Genomic DNA, 14864 nt, shown 5'->3' on the forward strand with positions numbered 1-14864 from the left:
TTTTTGAGACACAGTTTCACTCTGTTGCCCAGGCTGGAGTACAGCGGTGCGATCTTGGCTCACTGCAACCTCCACCTCTCGGGTTCAAGCGATTCTCCTGCCTCAGTCTCCCGAGTAGCTGGGATTACAGACGCCCGTCACCACGCCTGGCTAATTTTTGTATTTTGAGTATAGACGGGGTTTCACCATGTTGGCTAGGCTGGTCTCGAACTCCTGATCTCAAGCGATCCACCCTCCGGGGCCTCCCAAAGGGCTGGGATTACAGGCGTGAGCCCCCACGCCCTGCCGTGTTTAGTACTTTTTACCAAAAATAAAAGAAATTAAAACACTTTCGTGGGTCCTATGGGATTACAGGCGTGAGCCCCCACGCCCTGCCGCGTTTAGTACTTTTTATCAAAAATAAAAGAAATTAAAACACTTTCGTGGGTCCTAGACACTCCCCAGAGGATTTGTTCCCAGCTGTCCGATGAGGAAACTGGCGCTGGCAGGGCTGGTGCAGCAGGGGTGAGACTGTGCACGAGTCCGGTAGGAAACCTCTCTGCATGGGCCCCTGGCCCACCCTAGCAGCGCTCAGAAATCGACTGGGGGGCGTTCCTTTCGCCCGGTCCCCTTTGTTCCTAGCGGGGAGCCCGCGGCTCTGCCCCTCCTCCAGGCCCCGCCCCTTCACCCAGGCCCCGCCTTCCTCCCGGGCCGCGCGCGCGGCCGCGGGGGGCGGGGCCGCGGGGCCGAGCGTGCGCCCCCTCGCCCGTCCCCGCCTCGCGCATGCGCCACGCTCGCTCGCGGGAGAGTATGGCTGGGGCCGCGCCGGGAGCCATCATGGACGAAGACTACTTCGGGAGCGCGGCCGAGTCGGGCGACGAGGCTGACGGCGGCCAGGTAAGGCGGGGCATCGGGCGCTCCCCAGCGAGGATCGTTCTTCTCCGCCGACGGCGGGCCGGCTCCGCTCCCGGCAAGCCCGCGCGGCGCAAGGCCGCGGGCGTGCGGGGTGTTTGCGCGCGCACGGCCTGCGCGGTCACCGTGTGGTTCTACACAGCCCGCCCCGCCCCCGCCAGCCCGGGGTCCCGCAGCGCGGCCGACGGGCCCCGGTGTCTTCGCCTGTAGGACTGTGGGGCGGGGACGAGGCGGCGGTGGTTCTGGAGCGGGGCAGCCCGAAGGCCCCAGTGACCCCTCGTTCCGGCCAGGCCCGGCGCCGGTCCTGCGACCCCCACGGCGGGCGGGACACCAATACTAAGGTGGAGGGTTGGGCTCAGAGCCCAGAGAGTTTTAAACAAAAATAAAATGGAAAACTTCACACCAGCATCGTGGGGAAAAAGTAGAACTTTGGGCATTTCTACATGTGTTTCACTGTTTTGTAAACTGTACTCTTCAGCACCTCTGGCCGATTTCATCTGTCTTTGGGCAAAATAATGAAAAGGATCTTCTGGCCCTGACCTTCCAGGGTTTGGAGTGGAAGCCCAGGAGGGATCACTCTATTCTCCCCTTAGGACAGGGCCTGCAGAGCCAGGGAAGGCAGTTCTAGTCTGGCTGGTTTGTCCCCACCTTTTTCTAATCTTAAAACCCACCTGCGGCGCATGATTGAAATGCAGCTTCTCAGGTCCCGCCCCTGGAGACTGCCCTGCAGTTGATCTGCACAGGAGCCTGGGAACTTGCATTTTTTTTTTTTTTTTTTTTTTTTTTTTGAGGCGGAGTTTCACTCTTGTTGCCCAGGCTGGAGTGTCATGGAGCAGTCGCGGCTCACTGCAACCTTTGCCTCCCGGGTTCCAGCAATTTCTCTCCCTCAGCCTCCCGAGTAGTTGGGATTACAGGCGCCAGCCACCACAATCAGTTAATTTTTAAAATTTTGAGTGGAGAGGGGGTTTCACCATGTTGGCCAGGCTGGCCTCGAACTCCGGATCTCAGGTGATCCCCCCACCTCAGCCTCCCAAAGTGCTGGGATTATAGGCGTGACCCATGCGCCTGGCCCAGGAACTTGCATTTTTAACAAGAATCAACAATGGGGATATTTGGTGCATTTTGAACTGGTATTTTGAGGGAATGAAGGATGCAGTGGGCTTACTTCGATGAACATGGTTGGTGGTGTGATGACGGCTTCGGAGCTGTGGTATGAAATAACAAGACAGGTGATGTGTTTCTGGAACTGAAAGAAGGCCTATGAGGTTAGCTGCCTGGTGGAAGCAGTGGCAGGAGGTCAGTAGGGAGCAGGTTCTGAAGATCCTTGAAAAGCAGCTGAATGGCTTGTTCAGGAGTTTGGGGCAGGGGGTGATAAGAGTAGATTTGCACATTGGATCATTTCACAGCGTTGGAGGCTTAGGGTGGAGTGGACAGAGTCAGATGTGGCTGAGAGCCTGGGCCATGTGCTTCATGCATCATCGCCTTCCACACTCAAGATTTTGAGTTGGGTGTGTTACTCTGATTATCTGGTAAGTGAAGAAAGTGAGATGGAAAGACTTAAGAACCTTCCCAAAGTCATGAAACGAATGAAGGAGAGGGGACCCAAACCCACGTCGTTTGCCTCTATTGCGGCTTCATCAGATTGCTGACCACGAAAGTGGTCCAGATGAGAGGGTGTGAATTAGCTTAGTGGTGGGCTGGTGTTTGGGGCATCTTGTATATCACCTTGAGACTTCTTTTTTTTTTTTTTTTTTTTTGAGACGGAGCCTCACTTGGCTGCCCAGGCCGGAGTGCAGTGGCACGATCACGGCTCACTGCAGCCACTATCTACTGGGTTCAAGCATTCCCTGGTCTCAGCCTCCCTAGAAGCTGGGATTACAGGCACCCACCATCATATCCAACTAATTTCTGTATTTTAGTAGGGACAGGGTTTCACCTTGTTGGCCAGGCTGATCTTGATCTCCTAACCTCAGGTGATCTGCCTGCCTTGGTCTCCAAAGTGCTAGGATTACAGGCGTGAGCCACCACACTGAGCCGTTTTCTCTCTCTCTCTCTTTTTTTCTTTTTTTTTTTTTTTTCAGACAGAGTCTCACTCTGTTGCCCAGGCTGGAGTGCAGTGGTGGTGTCATCTTGGCTTACTGAAACCTCTGCCTCCCAGGTTCAAGTGACTTTCCGAGTAGCTGGGATTACAGGCTAATTTTTGTATTTTTAGTAGAGATGGGCTTTCACCATTTTGGCCAGGCTGGTCTCAAACTCCTGGCCTCAAGTAGTTTGCCCGCCTCAGCCTCCTGAAGTGCTGGGATTATAGGCTTGAGCCACCACGCCCAGCCTCAACTTGAGCCGCTGAGTCAAAAAGTGTTAGAACTAGGGCACGTAAGGGCCGTCTAATCAGTGCCTTCACTTTATAGACTGAGCACATGAGTTACTTGCCCAAGCTTATGCAGTCAGGCCTAGACCCTGCTGATGGAAGATTGGGGAGTCTCCTGTCTGGGAAATTTTTTTTTTTTTTTTTGAGATGGAGTCTTGCTCTTGCCCAGGCTAGAGTACAATGGCTCAATCTCAGCTCACTGCAACTCCATCTCCCAGGTTCCAGCGATTCTCCTGCCTTAGCCTCCCTAGTAGCTGGGACTACAGGCTCGCACCACCATGCCTGGCTAATTTTTGTAGTTTTTAGTAGAGATGGGGTTTCACCATATTGGCCAGGCTGGTCTTGAATTTCTGACCTCATGATCCGCCTGCCGCAGCCTCCCAAAGTGCTGGGATTACAGGCATGAGCCACCATGCCCGGCCCCATGTTTGGGGAATTTTGATCATGATCCTAATTTATCCCATTGACACCAGTGGGCTCTCATTGATGAGGAGGGTGGACCAGATGTTCATTTCATTTTTATTCTGTGACTCCACTTGGACAAGGGACAGAGAGTTAGGAAAGGTGTTAGGAGGGTGGCAAGAACTGGATTTTGAAAGATAGTTGGTGACTCAAATTCTGTTCACTTGATGCCATGTTCCATACATAGTGGAAGGCAGGAAGATGTGTAAAAGGAGGCCACTGTGATGTTCAGTCTGGGTGACAGAAACTAAGAGCTACAGAAATGCAAATAGATTAGTCTGGCTGCAGATTGTAAATGGGAAGTGGCGAGGAGTCAGAACAGACAGGGGAGCAGGTGGGAAGGGCACAGTTGTGCTATAGAGCTTGGGTGTTTTTTCCTGAATTAGATGGGAATCTTTAAGGAGGAGAGAGACGTCAGTTTTGTGGCTTACAGAGATCACTGTGGCTTCAGTGTGAAAGATGACTGAAAGGGAGGAATGAGACTGAGACTTTAGGGGAATGTTGCCACTGCAAGCATGCAAAAAGTAAGGAAGAACAGAGGCAAATGTGGAAAGAAGGACCACCTTGGATAGACAGAGGGGAGATGGAATTGACAGGTCTTTGTGACAGGATGTGGGGGTGGGGTGAGGGAGAGAAGCTGAGGATGATTTTCAGGTTTGGGGGTAACAGGTAAATAGATAGTGGAATCCTTTATTAAAATATAGATTGTAGGAAGAAGATCTGTTTCCAGGGAAAAGATGTCAGTTTTGGACGTGTGGAGTCTGGATACTTGTGAGATATCTGAATGGAAATGAGAATGGGATGTTGGATACCTGAGTCTGGAGCTCAAGGGAGGAGAGATGGTGAGAGATCCAGGCTAATTCTAGATTTATGAGCAGGTAGAGGGTGGCGGAAGAGGTGGGTGAGAACCCAGGGTGGAAGCCCAAGAGGACAGACACATGGGAATGAGGCTGGGGTGAAGTCCAGCCTGTGTCACACCCTTAGGGGCTCAGCGTTCTCCACGTAAATCTGGTCTGAGAAAAGACTCTTCGGTCTCTACTGGGAAGTCGTTGGGTTCTGTGTGCTCCCAAAGTACTGCTTTTAGGATCTTAGTCCAGATCAGGAGTGAGCATACTTTTCTGAAAAAGGCCAGAGAGCAAATAATTTAGGCTGTACATGTCTCTGTCTTAACTACTCAACTCTGCCCTTACGGGGGGGAAGCGATCATAGACAATCTGTAAAAGAGTGGGTGTGGTTGTGTTCCATAAAACTATTTGCAAAAATAGGAGAGGGCTGGGTTTGGCTGTGTCATGACCCGAATTTGCTGACCCCTGGTCCAGTTCTTCCCCGTTATATTAGAGTATGTTACATGGAGGTCTCTTTCTCTTGTTAGTTTGTGAACTTCTTTGATGGAAAAAGCCTTGTCTTATATTTTCTTAGGTTCTTTGGTTGATGAGCACAGTGTAGACTGATTTTCATTAATATAAATCAAACAGCATCTGCTTGTTAGTTAGGGTGGCAGTGCTAAAGTTTGGGCAGGGTTTGGGATCACTCATTCCATCCTCCATGGTCGTCAGCAGGTGAAGACGCCTGCTTTGCCCTTAGATTGAGTGACAGGCCTGAGGTTACTTCCACATAGAATTGGGACCGGAGTCCAGCCGGGAGTGCCGATGCCAGGCGAGTTAGTGATCTTTACTTCCTAATGTGGTAAGTGATGGCTCACGCTTTCAGGAATCAGGTTGTTAGTCTTAAATGACATGTATGAAATAAGAGTGAAAACAACAATGATAATAGTTTACTATCTGTTGTTCTGTTACTAAATGTCAGGGATTATGCTGGGCTCTTCCAAAAATTAGCTCGTGGAATCCTCACAGCAGCCAAGTGGGAATAGGCGTTATCATCATCTTCACTTAACAGAGGAGGAAACGAACGCTTAGAGAGGTTGGGTAACTTGTGTGACCATGGAACACAGTTTGCCAGGGAGGAGTTGTACACACCCGCTCAGTGTGATCCTGGATCCCATTTTCTTAGCCACTCACTATCTGTCCGGCCCATTTCATGAAACTGTCATGAAAGTCAAACGAAATCATGTGTGTAGAATACCTTCAAAATGGTCAGGCTTCTACAGATTTAAGGTGAGATTAGGATATTTATATTAATGAAAAAATATCCTGGCTCCTGGCATTTTCCAACAGCAGGAGGATGATTCTGGAGAAGGAGAGGATGATGCAGAGGTTCAGCAAGAATGCCTGCATAAGTTTTCCACCCGGGATTATATCATGGAACCCTCCATCTTTAACACGCTGAAGAGGTATGTGAGAAAGGTGTTTGTATTGAGAGGAGGCTGGGGATAATTTGGAGAAAGTTTTGTGATACATTCAGAAGGTGCTATGTAAAGCAAGAGTTATGTGAACTGGAACTAAAGGCTTCAAGGGTGGTCCCCTCTGCCACTTTGTTTTTTTTTTTAGAGATAGAGTCTTGCTCTGTTTCAGTGGCACCATCACCACTCACTGCAGCTTCAACCTCCCGAAATCAAGCAGTTCTCCCACCTCAGCCTCTTGCGGTGGCCACCACAGGCATGTGCCATCATGCCTGGCTTTTTTTATTTTTTATTTTTTTGAATAGAGCTTCTTATGTCGTCCAGGCTGGTCTTGAACTCATAGGCTCAAGTGATTCTCCCACCTTGGCCTCCCAAAGTGCTGGGATTACACGTGTGCACCACCACACCCAGCCCCCTTGATGCTTTAAGAATGTTGAAACCTCATTCTCTTCCTTCTTCCTTACCTTCCTGTTGTCCATCCCAGGCTCACTTCCATTCATTGTGGTGTAATTGCCACTTTGTTCCTTTCCCTAGGTATTTTCAGGCAGGAGGGTCTCCAGAGAATGTTATCCAGCTCTTATCTGAAAACTACACCGCTGTGGCCCAGACTGTGAACCTGCTGGCTGAGTGGCTCATTCAAACAGGTGCTTTGTGGGTGGCCCCTGTCCTGCCTAGTCACCCCCACCTTTTTAAAAGTAGACCTTTGTGTGCTTATAACACTGATACGTTACCTTCTTTGTTTTCCTGGTTTCTGAGACTTGTGTAAGAAAGAGCAGAACTTCTTATTCATCTTTCTCTTTATCTTACTCATTTTTATCTACTTGCCTCTTATCTTTGATTCAATAATTGAGGTTTACTGGTAGGCTGTGAAAGTGATTCTCATTGAGCTGTTTTCCCTACCATGTTGTAGAATTATAGGATTATACAGTGTATGTTCAGTATGTCATTTTCAAGACATCTATTACAGCCAGTAGTAAATGATGGATAATTTAGGACTGGCTATGATTATGGCTTTTAGCTAATATGATCAAAGTAGAGCCTTACTGTAAATCCACAGAGCTGGGTGCAGATGACATCACCGAAGTACATGCTGTCTGGAACCTCATGGACGCACTGCTGTCCTGGTGATTAGATAAAGCGTGTCTTTCCTGGCTGGCATCTGCTCCCTTTTGACTGTGAAGGGATGTTTTTCCATCCTCCTACCTGTCTGCTGGGGCCATTTGTTTTTATCCTTAGCGAGGCTGTACAGACTGTTCTGTCCTTTCCATGATGTCAAGGGTGGACCAGCCTTGTGTATTTTGTTCTGTGCTGCATTTTAGGTCCTATCATTGAATATCATTAATAACTTTTTTAAAGAGTTCCAAAATCTTATGTTCATAAGTGATCGGAAGCAATTCTATGGTATTTGATTTACATAGAGACTTTTGACCGTTGGCTTTCTAAGTCACACAGTGAATTGAGAGCTTGCTATTGTCTAGTTGATTTCATTCTCTTTCAGGTGTTGAGCCAGTGCAGGTTCAGGAAACTGTGGAAAATCACTTGAAGAGTTTGCTGATCAAACATTTTGACCCCCGCAAAGCAGATTCTATTTTTACTGAAGAAGGAGAGGTGAGAAATTATTTTTCTTTGTCCAGTACTAGGCCTTAGGGTCTTTGGCAGAGTCCCGGTGTACACCGGAGTATGGCATATCATGTAAGTAATGGCAGAGTTGGGTACTAAAATCAGTGTGAGACAGAAGTCCCATCTAGTCAGAATTGTCCTTTGTACCCAGGGTCATGACATGCTTGCACATGAGAGGCACATAGGTGCTGAGATCAAGAGAAGGAACAGCCCGTTCCCACCAGTGCCCTTCTCAGGCTGACTCCAGGGCATAGCCCTTGGAGTGGTGTGGTGGATTTGTTTGGTTCCTCTAAGAAGCAGATGCCAAGACAGGGCTAGGCCTGCAGGAGATTATGGGGTAGTGACTGAGGGAAGATGGGGTAGGGCTGGGGGAGCTGTGATACAGGTCTGACCCTTGAGGGCAAGAGGAGGAATGAGGGTTGGTAAGAAGAGTGTTAGGCTGCATGCAGTTTCCAGAAAGTTCCAGCCATATCAGTAGGGAGTCTTCAAGCCACAGGCGCCCACTCTGGGAGCCCACATCTCCTGGACAGGCCTGCTTTTGAGGCCCTGCTGCATTCTGTCTGTGGCTGGGAGCAGCCTTGGGGAGCTGGCCATGGCACAAACAGGATGGCAGGTTTGGAGCATAGCCCTTGAGGCCATCCATCACACAGGAGAGCTGAGAGAATGTTTTTCTGGCTACTCCATGTGGTGATGGGCCAGACCGCCTGTGCCATTTAAATGGCCTCTTTTTGTTGCTGAGGGCATACAGCTGGGGCAGCATGAGCACCCTGTGTGTGCAAGGCAGCTCTGCGCGGTTCTCAGTGTCTCCTAGGAAGCGATTTTCAGTACCCTCCTGTGTTGAGTATGATCTTCTGAAAACTGAGTGGGCATCCAGGGACCTTCCTGTCACTCGACCGACTGTGTGGCCATGGCCAGCTCTGGGTCTGCCTCCCCCAGAACTAGATGCCCATGGGGAGTCCATCAGCACCGATCTCCTGCGATTGTTTGTACAACAGAATCTCCACTCAAGTAACAGTGGGGCCTCCTCCTATCTTATTGTTTGTGTGTTTGTTGGCAGACTCCAGCGTGGCTGGAACAGATGATCGCACACACCACGTGGCGGGACCTTTTTTACAAACTGGCTGAAGCCCATCCAGACTGTTTGATGCTGAACTTTACTGTTAAGGTAGGAAGAGTTCTAGAGTTGAAGAAAGGAAAGTTTATGAATGAGGGTTATTTTTGGTTGTTGGTCTGTTTCCTTTGGCAGTTCATATTTGCTTTTTTGATAAACGCCTTTATTGTTTTATTTTCATAAGCCTTACATTGAAAAAGAAAAGGGACACATAGAGTTCTGTGTTTTGAGAGGAGCTTTAAGCGTGCCTGGTTGGTCTTCCTCTTGCATACGCAGAAACGATGGAGAGGTGGTCAGCCCGAGGCACAGACCTAGGTGGTAGCAAGTTGGGGACGGAGTGAAGGCCTGAGCCCCATGGCCAGCGCACACTCACTCCACCTCACCACGACACTGACAGGCCAGCATCCCGTGGAGGCCACTGCGTGCTGCCCCTTTGACTTCTTGTTTTTGTGTGCTAGCTTATTTCTGATGCAGGGTACCAGGGAGAGATCACCAGCGTGTCCACAGCATGCCAGCAGCTAGAGGTGTTCTCGAGAGTGCTCCGGACCTCTCTAGCTACAATTTTAGATGGAGGAGAAGAAAACCTTGAGAAGAATCTCCCTGAGTTCGCTGTAAGTTCTTTCTTTATGAACCTCAGATTAGAAGGAAGCTGCTTTGGGTCTTGGTTTTCAAGCATGAGATGCTCCTTCCCTCTAGAGAATCTCCATTTCTGAGGGCACCTTCCGGGATGCTAACGCCCAGGCTTGACCACAGTAGAGGCTTGGCTCTCATCCGCTTGTTGGTGGTAGAATAGTGAACCCCATACCCTCTCTCCCTGCAATCTTTCAGAAGATGGTGTGCCATGGGGAGCACACGTACCTGTTTGCCCAGGCCATGATGTCCGTGCTGGCCCAGGAGGAGCAGGGGGGCTCCGCTGTCCGCAGGATCGCCCAGGAAGTGCAGCGCTTTGCTCAGGAGAAGTGAGAGGCCCTGTTTCTGCTCACCCCTCCTTCCCTAGTGCTCCCCATGAAACCCTTCCCGTGGCCCTTGTTCCACAGCCAAAGCTGCTAGCTCCTTGTGTTCAACATATAGATATACTTCCTCTTGGCCAGGCACAGTGGCTCACACCTGTAATCCGAGCACTTTGGGAGGCCAACGCGGACAGATCACCTGAGGTCAGGCGTTCGAGGCCAGCCTGATGAACATGGAGAAACCATGTCTCTATTTAAAAAAAAACAAAAACAAAAAAACAAAAAAAAACAGAAAATTAGCCAGGCATGGTGGTGCATGCCTGTAATTCCAGTTACTTGAGAGGCTGAGGCAGGAGAATCGCTTGAACCTGGGAGGGAGAGGCTGCAGTGAGCTGAGATCGTGCCATTGCACTCCAGCCTGGCGACAAGAGGAAAACTCTGTCTCAAAAAAACCAAAATGAAACAACAACAACAAAAAACCTTCTTTTTATCCAGCAGAGCTGGAGAAGTTAGAGTTGTTTTTGGTATACATGAAGAGCTGGCTTTCTAAAGTGCTACTTTGAGGACTGCTTTGTAAAGTAGTTGATTATTCTTCACTTTGCTGGATTTATGGACCTGGGTTTTCTTACACTGGGATTCATAAGTAACAAATAACATCCGTCCTGAAAGAGTTGCTCAGCAATGTGGTTGTTACGGTGTAGTCCGTATCTCATAGTACAGAACGAGCTCATATCAGCTTCATTTTCTCCTACCACTAGAGTTTTCATAAGTATTTAAAGTGCCCCCAGCAAGTTGTATTTGAATCCCTTTCCCAGGGTTGTGAATGTTGTTTTCCTGGCAGTCAGTATACTCGTGGATGACAGAAAAACAGAGATCCCAACAATGCAAAGTATTCAATGCGTAAAAAAGAACAGAAAAAAGAAGCTGCCTTGTTAGTAACGGGCTCTATGGTTTTTCTTATCAAGAGGTCATGATGCCAGTCAGATCACACTAGCCTTGGGCACGGCTGCCTCCTACCCCAGGGCCTGCCAGGCTCTGGGGGCCATGCTGTCCAAAGGAGCCCTGAACCCTGCTGACATCACCGTCCTGTTCAAAATGTTCACGAGCATGGACCCTCCTCCTGTTGAACTCGTAAGTTGTTCTCAAGAACCCCCAATGCCAACTGGTCGGGTTACTCTGGAAGGCTGTGAATGCAAATCCATCATTGTCCTTGTCCTTCCTCAGTCACATTCTCTGCCTGGAGCCTGTTAGGCCCCTGCCATGTAGGGAGCCCGGAGGGTAGGTGGGCGAGCAGTGCCCTCAATGCCTGCCATCCCGAACTGGGCATGTGCTTCTCCTCAGATCCGTGTGCCAGCCTTCCTGGACCTGTTCATGCAGTCACTCTTTAAACCAGGGGCTCGGATCAACCAGGACCACAAGCACAAATACATCCACATCTTGGCTTATGCAGCAAGCGTGGTTGAGACCTGGAAGAAGGTACTGTCAGTTCTGGGAATTTGTGGAATTTGTTTTAGGAGACAAATGTCCTCCTCTGCTTTGATATTATTTGGGAATTTTGGCTGCAAGAAATCTTGGGTCTCTCTAGTAGCAGGCATGTCTTTTCTTCTGTTTCGGCATAGAGAAAGTGCTAAACGTCTCAAGAAAATGTGTATACTTCTCTAATACTCTGCAAACTGTAATTTGAAATGTGACCAAAGAAATGAAACTGATTTCCCTAAAACATAGACAGACACTAGCCTCATTGCTTTTAAATTTGTGTACACTGTGTGACTGTGAAGTTTGACAGTTAAATTGACTCCCAACTTAAGGAGAGATCGGGAAAGCGATTTGCAAGGAGAAGTGGCCGACACCAGAACACCGCGACAGCAGGCAGATAGCCCTGTCAGGCTCACCAGCTTGTGTGTGTGTTTTCAGAACAAGCGAGTGAGCATCAATAAAGATGAGCTGAAGTCAACGTCGAAAGCTGTCGAAACTGTTCACAATCTATGTTGCAACGAGAACAAAGGGGCCTCTGAGCTAGTGGCGGAACTGAGCACACTTTATCAGTGTATTAGGTACGCAAAACGAAACACTTCTTCAATCAGCTCTTTGGGGAGGAGGTGCTTGGAGTTTTCATATTGAAAGCTGAAGTAACGAAAGCTTCAGAGAGACTTACTCGTTTTATTTTTTCATTTTTAAATAGTATGTAGGGAACTTTAAACAGTTTTAGCAGCATGAGTAACTTTCAGGTGTTTATTTGCCAGAAGTCTGTTGAGTAAATCCTCACAACTTTGACTAAGTACCTGATAGACCAGCCAGAGTCACAAAAATTGATTTGAAGGGTCTATAGGTAAAGTTATACCCACAAAGTTGCTTAGAGAGAAATGATTTATGTGATCGTGCCAATTATATACATAAATGTGTCCTAGAAATAGTGTGTCCTCTTAGGCATGTCTTTCCCCTAATAATTTATACTAGGGATGAAGAAAGAGTTTGCTAAATAAAGGTAAACTTCAGCCCAGTCCACCACACTCACTGAGTGTTGTGCAGTAATGATCTTCTCCTCTAAACAAGTGCTTTAGAGTGAGCAGGCAATTGAACTCTGCCTCTCACACCACACGTTTGAATGGCTGCTGATCCATTCACACCGTTTACTAACAAGCAGAGCTTAGGTCTGGCATGGTGGCTCTCGCCTGGAATCCCAGCACTCTGGAAGGCCAAGGCAAGAAAATCGCTTGAGCCCAGGAATTCCAGACAAGGCTCAACAACATGGGGGACCCTCTGTCTACAAAAAATTAGCCAGACGTGGTGGCACACATCAGTAGTCCCAGGTACTTGGGAGGCTGCAGTGAGTCTTGATTGTGCCACTGTACTCCAGCCTGGGTGACAGAGTGAGACACTGTCTCAAAAAAAAAAAAAAAAAAGGGAGGGAGGATTTATTGAAGGGTGAATGATAGAGTCATTTGAGTTTGTTTTTAACCTTCCTTTAATGCTTTTCTAGCATATTTTGTGTCTTAAATTGTTTTGTAAAGGAAGCATTCTGCCTTAACTGTAGGTTTCCAGTGGTAGCAATGGGTGTGCTGAAGTGGGTGGATTGGACTGTATCAGAGCCAAGGTACTTTCAGCTGCAGACTGACCATACCCCCGTCCACCTGGCATTGCTGGATGAGGTAAGAGGGCGGAGGCTGTTCACAGCGTACACTGGCTGTGTCTCATGCTATTTACTTTGGCATGAACATTGCATCTATTTAGTGAGTTTAGGGATATTCTTTTCAAAAATAGTTATTTCTGTCCTAAATGAGGATTTTCCGCTTGAGGACCTCGATTCATTGACTGCAAAGATTTCTTAATCAAGTGTTACTGGAAGCTAAGGACCACGGCTTGGGTGTCAGGACCTTCCTCCTCAGCGATAAGCTTTTTGGTGGCTGTGACAGTGCCCGGTTTCTCAGTGTGCCGAGTGTGACCACACTGCTCAGCGAAGCTCCCTCTGGCCTGTTTGTAGATCAGCACCTGCCACCAGCTCCTGCACCCCCAGGTCCTGCAGCTGCTTGTTAAGCTTTTTGAGACCGAGCACTCCCAGTTGGACGTGATGGAGCAGGTGAGCGGTGCCCGTGGGGTCGCCAGGGGGCCGGGGAGGACCTCTCTAACCAGCTCCCTGTCCCCCTTCTTCTGCAGCTTGAGTTGAAGAAGACCCTACTGGACAGGATGGTTCACCTGCTTAGTCGAGGTTATGTACTTCCTGTTGTCAGTTACATCCGAAAGTGTCTGGAGAAGCTGGACACTGACATTTCACTCATTCGCTATTTTGTCACTGAGGTCAGCAATGCACCGTTGGTTTCATGTTTCATACTGTTTATGCTAGCACTTTGGCTTAATTTAGTTCATTTTGTACCTAACTGAGAACTGTGCTTTTTGATGTGGTGGTGACAATGACAGATACCCATTTACCAAAAAGCACCTCCTGCCTGCAGGAGCTGTATTACACACTTTACCTCCATTACCACCCTGGGTGTCTTAATGTTGGAGACTGGTGGTGTCACCGGGGAAGCCAGGTGGTGGCGGGGGAGGGGAGATATTTTCTAAACTGCCATTTCACCGTTATGTCAGTGTACGCCCTGCACTGCTTGTGCGGAAGAGGTCACCCCATGCTCCCCCATGCAGGTGCTGGACGTCATTGCTCCTCCTTATACCTCTGACTTTGTGCAGCTTTTCCTCCCTATCCTGGAGAATGATAGTATCGCAGGCACCATCAAAACCGAAGGCGAGCATGACCCTGTGGCGGAGTTCATAGGTGAGGCCCAGTGCCCAGCCCTTTGCTGCAATAGAAAATGGCAGCCGGGCACAGTGGCTTACGCCTGTAATCCCAGCACTTTGGGAGGCCGAGGCGGGCAGATCACATGAGGTAGGGAGTTTGAGACCAGACTGACCAACATGGAGAAACCCTGTCTCCACTAAAAATACAAAATTAGCCGGGTATGGTGGCACATGCCTAATCCCAGCTACTTGGGAGGCTGAGGCAGGAGAATCACTTGAACCCAGCAGGCGGAGGTTGCAGTGAGCTGGGATCATGCCACTGCACTCCAGCCTGGGTAACGGAGCGAGACTGTCTCAAAAATAGAAAAAAGAAAATGTCATGTTCTCCTTCCTGTTTCTAATGCAGTCAATGTTTTCCTCGTTAAAGCTCACTGCAAATCTAACTTCATCATGGTGAACTAATTTAGAGCATCCTCCAGAGCTGAAGCAGAACATTCCAGAACCAGTTGTGGAAAAACCCTTTCAAGAAGCTGTTGTTTTAAGCGGTGTGGGCAGCATCTTGGAAATGGGCACTGCTGGGAGAGGTGGATGACTTCTTCACAAAGGGAAATGGTGGCAGCTTCAGTGTGAAACTGCTCTACGGACAGTCCCTTTTCTGCTGTCAATCCAGTACTGCTCCTAAGTTCCAGTTTCACTGTTCATTTCCCTCAAGGCAGGCACTGGGCTCCCATTACCCTCAGGATGGATCCAGCCATCAGCCACGGGCAGTTGGGAGCTCAGACACTCGTGGACTCCTTTCAAAGCTGACCTCAAGTTTTCTCACAGGAACCCAGTTGATGTTTTATTGTAATTGTCTTAATTTGCTAAGAACAAATAATAAATAAATTTTTCAACAGCCTTTCTGCTGGGATGGATTAGGTCCTGATGTGA

The 14864-nt window shown here is 48.8% G+C and overlaps 1 protein-coding gene across 2 annotated transcripts; it reads left to right on the top strand.

The window, feature by feature from the left end:
* Window positions 1-719: 719 nt before the first annotated feature.
* On the top strand, window positions 720-14853 carry NELFCD (negative elongation factor complex member C/D). 2 transcript variants are annotated; one of them, XM_017503431.2, is made up of 15 exons: window positions 720-876; window positions 5896-6011; window positions 6555-6664; window positions 7519-7628; window positions 8698-8805; window positions 9210-9362; window positions 9580-9710; window positions 10667-10832; window positions 11043-11177; window positions 11616-11755; window positions 12736-12850; window positions 13183-13278; window positions 13356-13496; window positions 13842-13971; window positions 14362-14853. In XM_017503431.2, the coding sequence occupies exons 1-15, from the start codon at window positions 763-765 to the stop codon at window positions 14394-14396; spliced, it is 1800 nt and encodes a 599-aa protein (XP_017358920.1). In that variant the 5' UTR covers window positions 720-762; the 3' UTR covers window positions 14397-14853. The 2 variants fall into 2 exon arrangements, with proteins under 2 accessions (XP_017358920.1, XP_017358921.1); XM_017503432.2 differs by having other exon boundaries at window positions 13216-13278.
* Window positions 14854-14864: the final 11 nt, after the last annotated feature.

This window comes from Cebus imitator, unplaced genomic scaffold, assembly GCF_001604975.1.
Source record: "Cebus imitator isolate Cc_AM_T3 unplaced genomic scaffold, Cebus_imitator-1.0 Scaffold311, whole genome shotgun sequence".
NCBI lineage: Eukaryota > Metazoa > Chordata > Mammalia > Primates > Cebidae > Cebus > Cebus imitator.

What these genes read in the sequence shown, in the direction of transcription:
- NELFCD (XM_017503431.2), top strand. Translation starts at nt 763, where the DNA reads ATGCGCCACGCTCGCTCGCGGGAGAGTATGGCTGGGGCCGCGCCGGGA. An exon ending in TTCGCTATTTTGTCACTGAG is followed by an intron (nt 13,497 to 13,841) that starts GTCAGCAATGCA and finishes TCCCCCATGCAG; the next exon opens with GTGCTGGACGTCATTGCTCC. An exon ending in CCCTGTGGCGGAGTTCATAG is followed by an intron (nt 13,972 to 14,361) that starts GTGAGGCCCAGT and finishes TCCTCGTTAAAG; the next exon opens with CTCACTGCAAATCTAACTTC.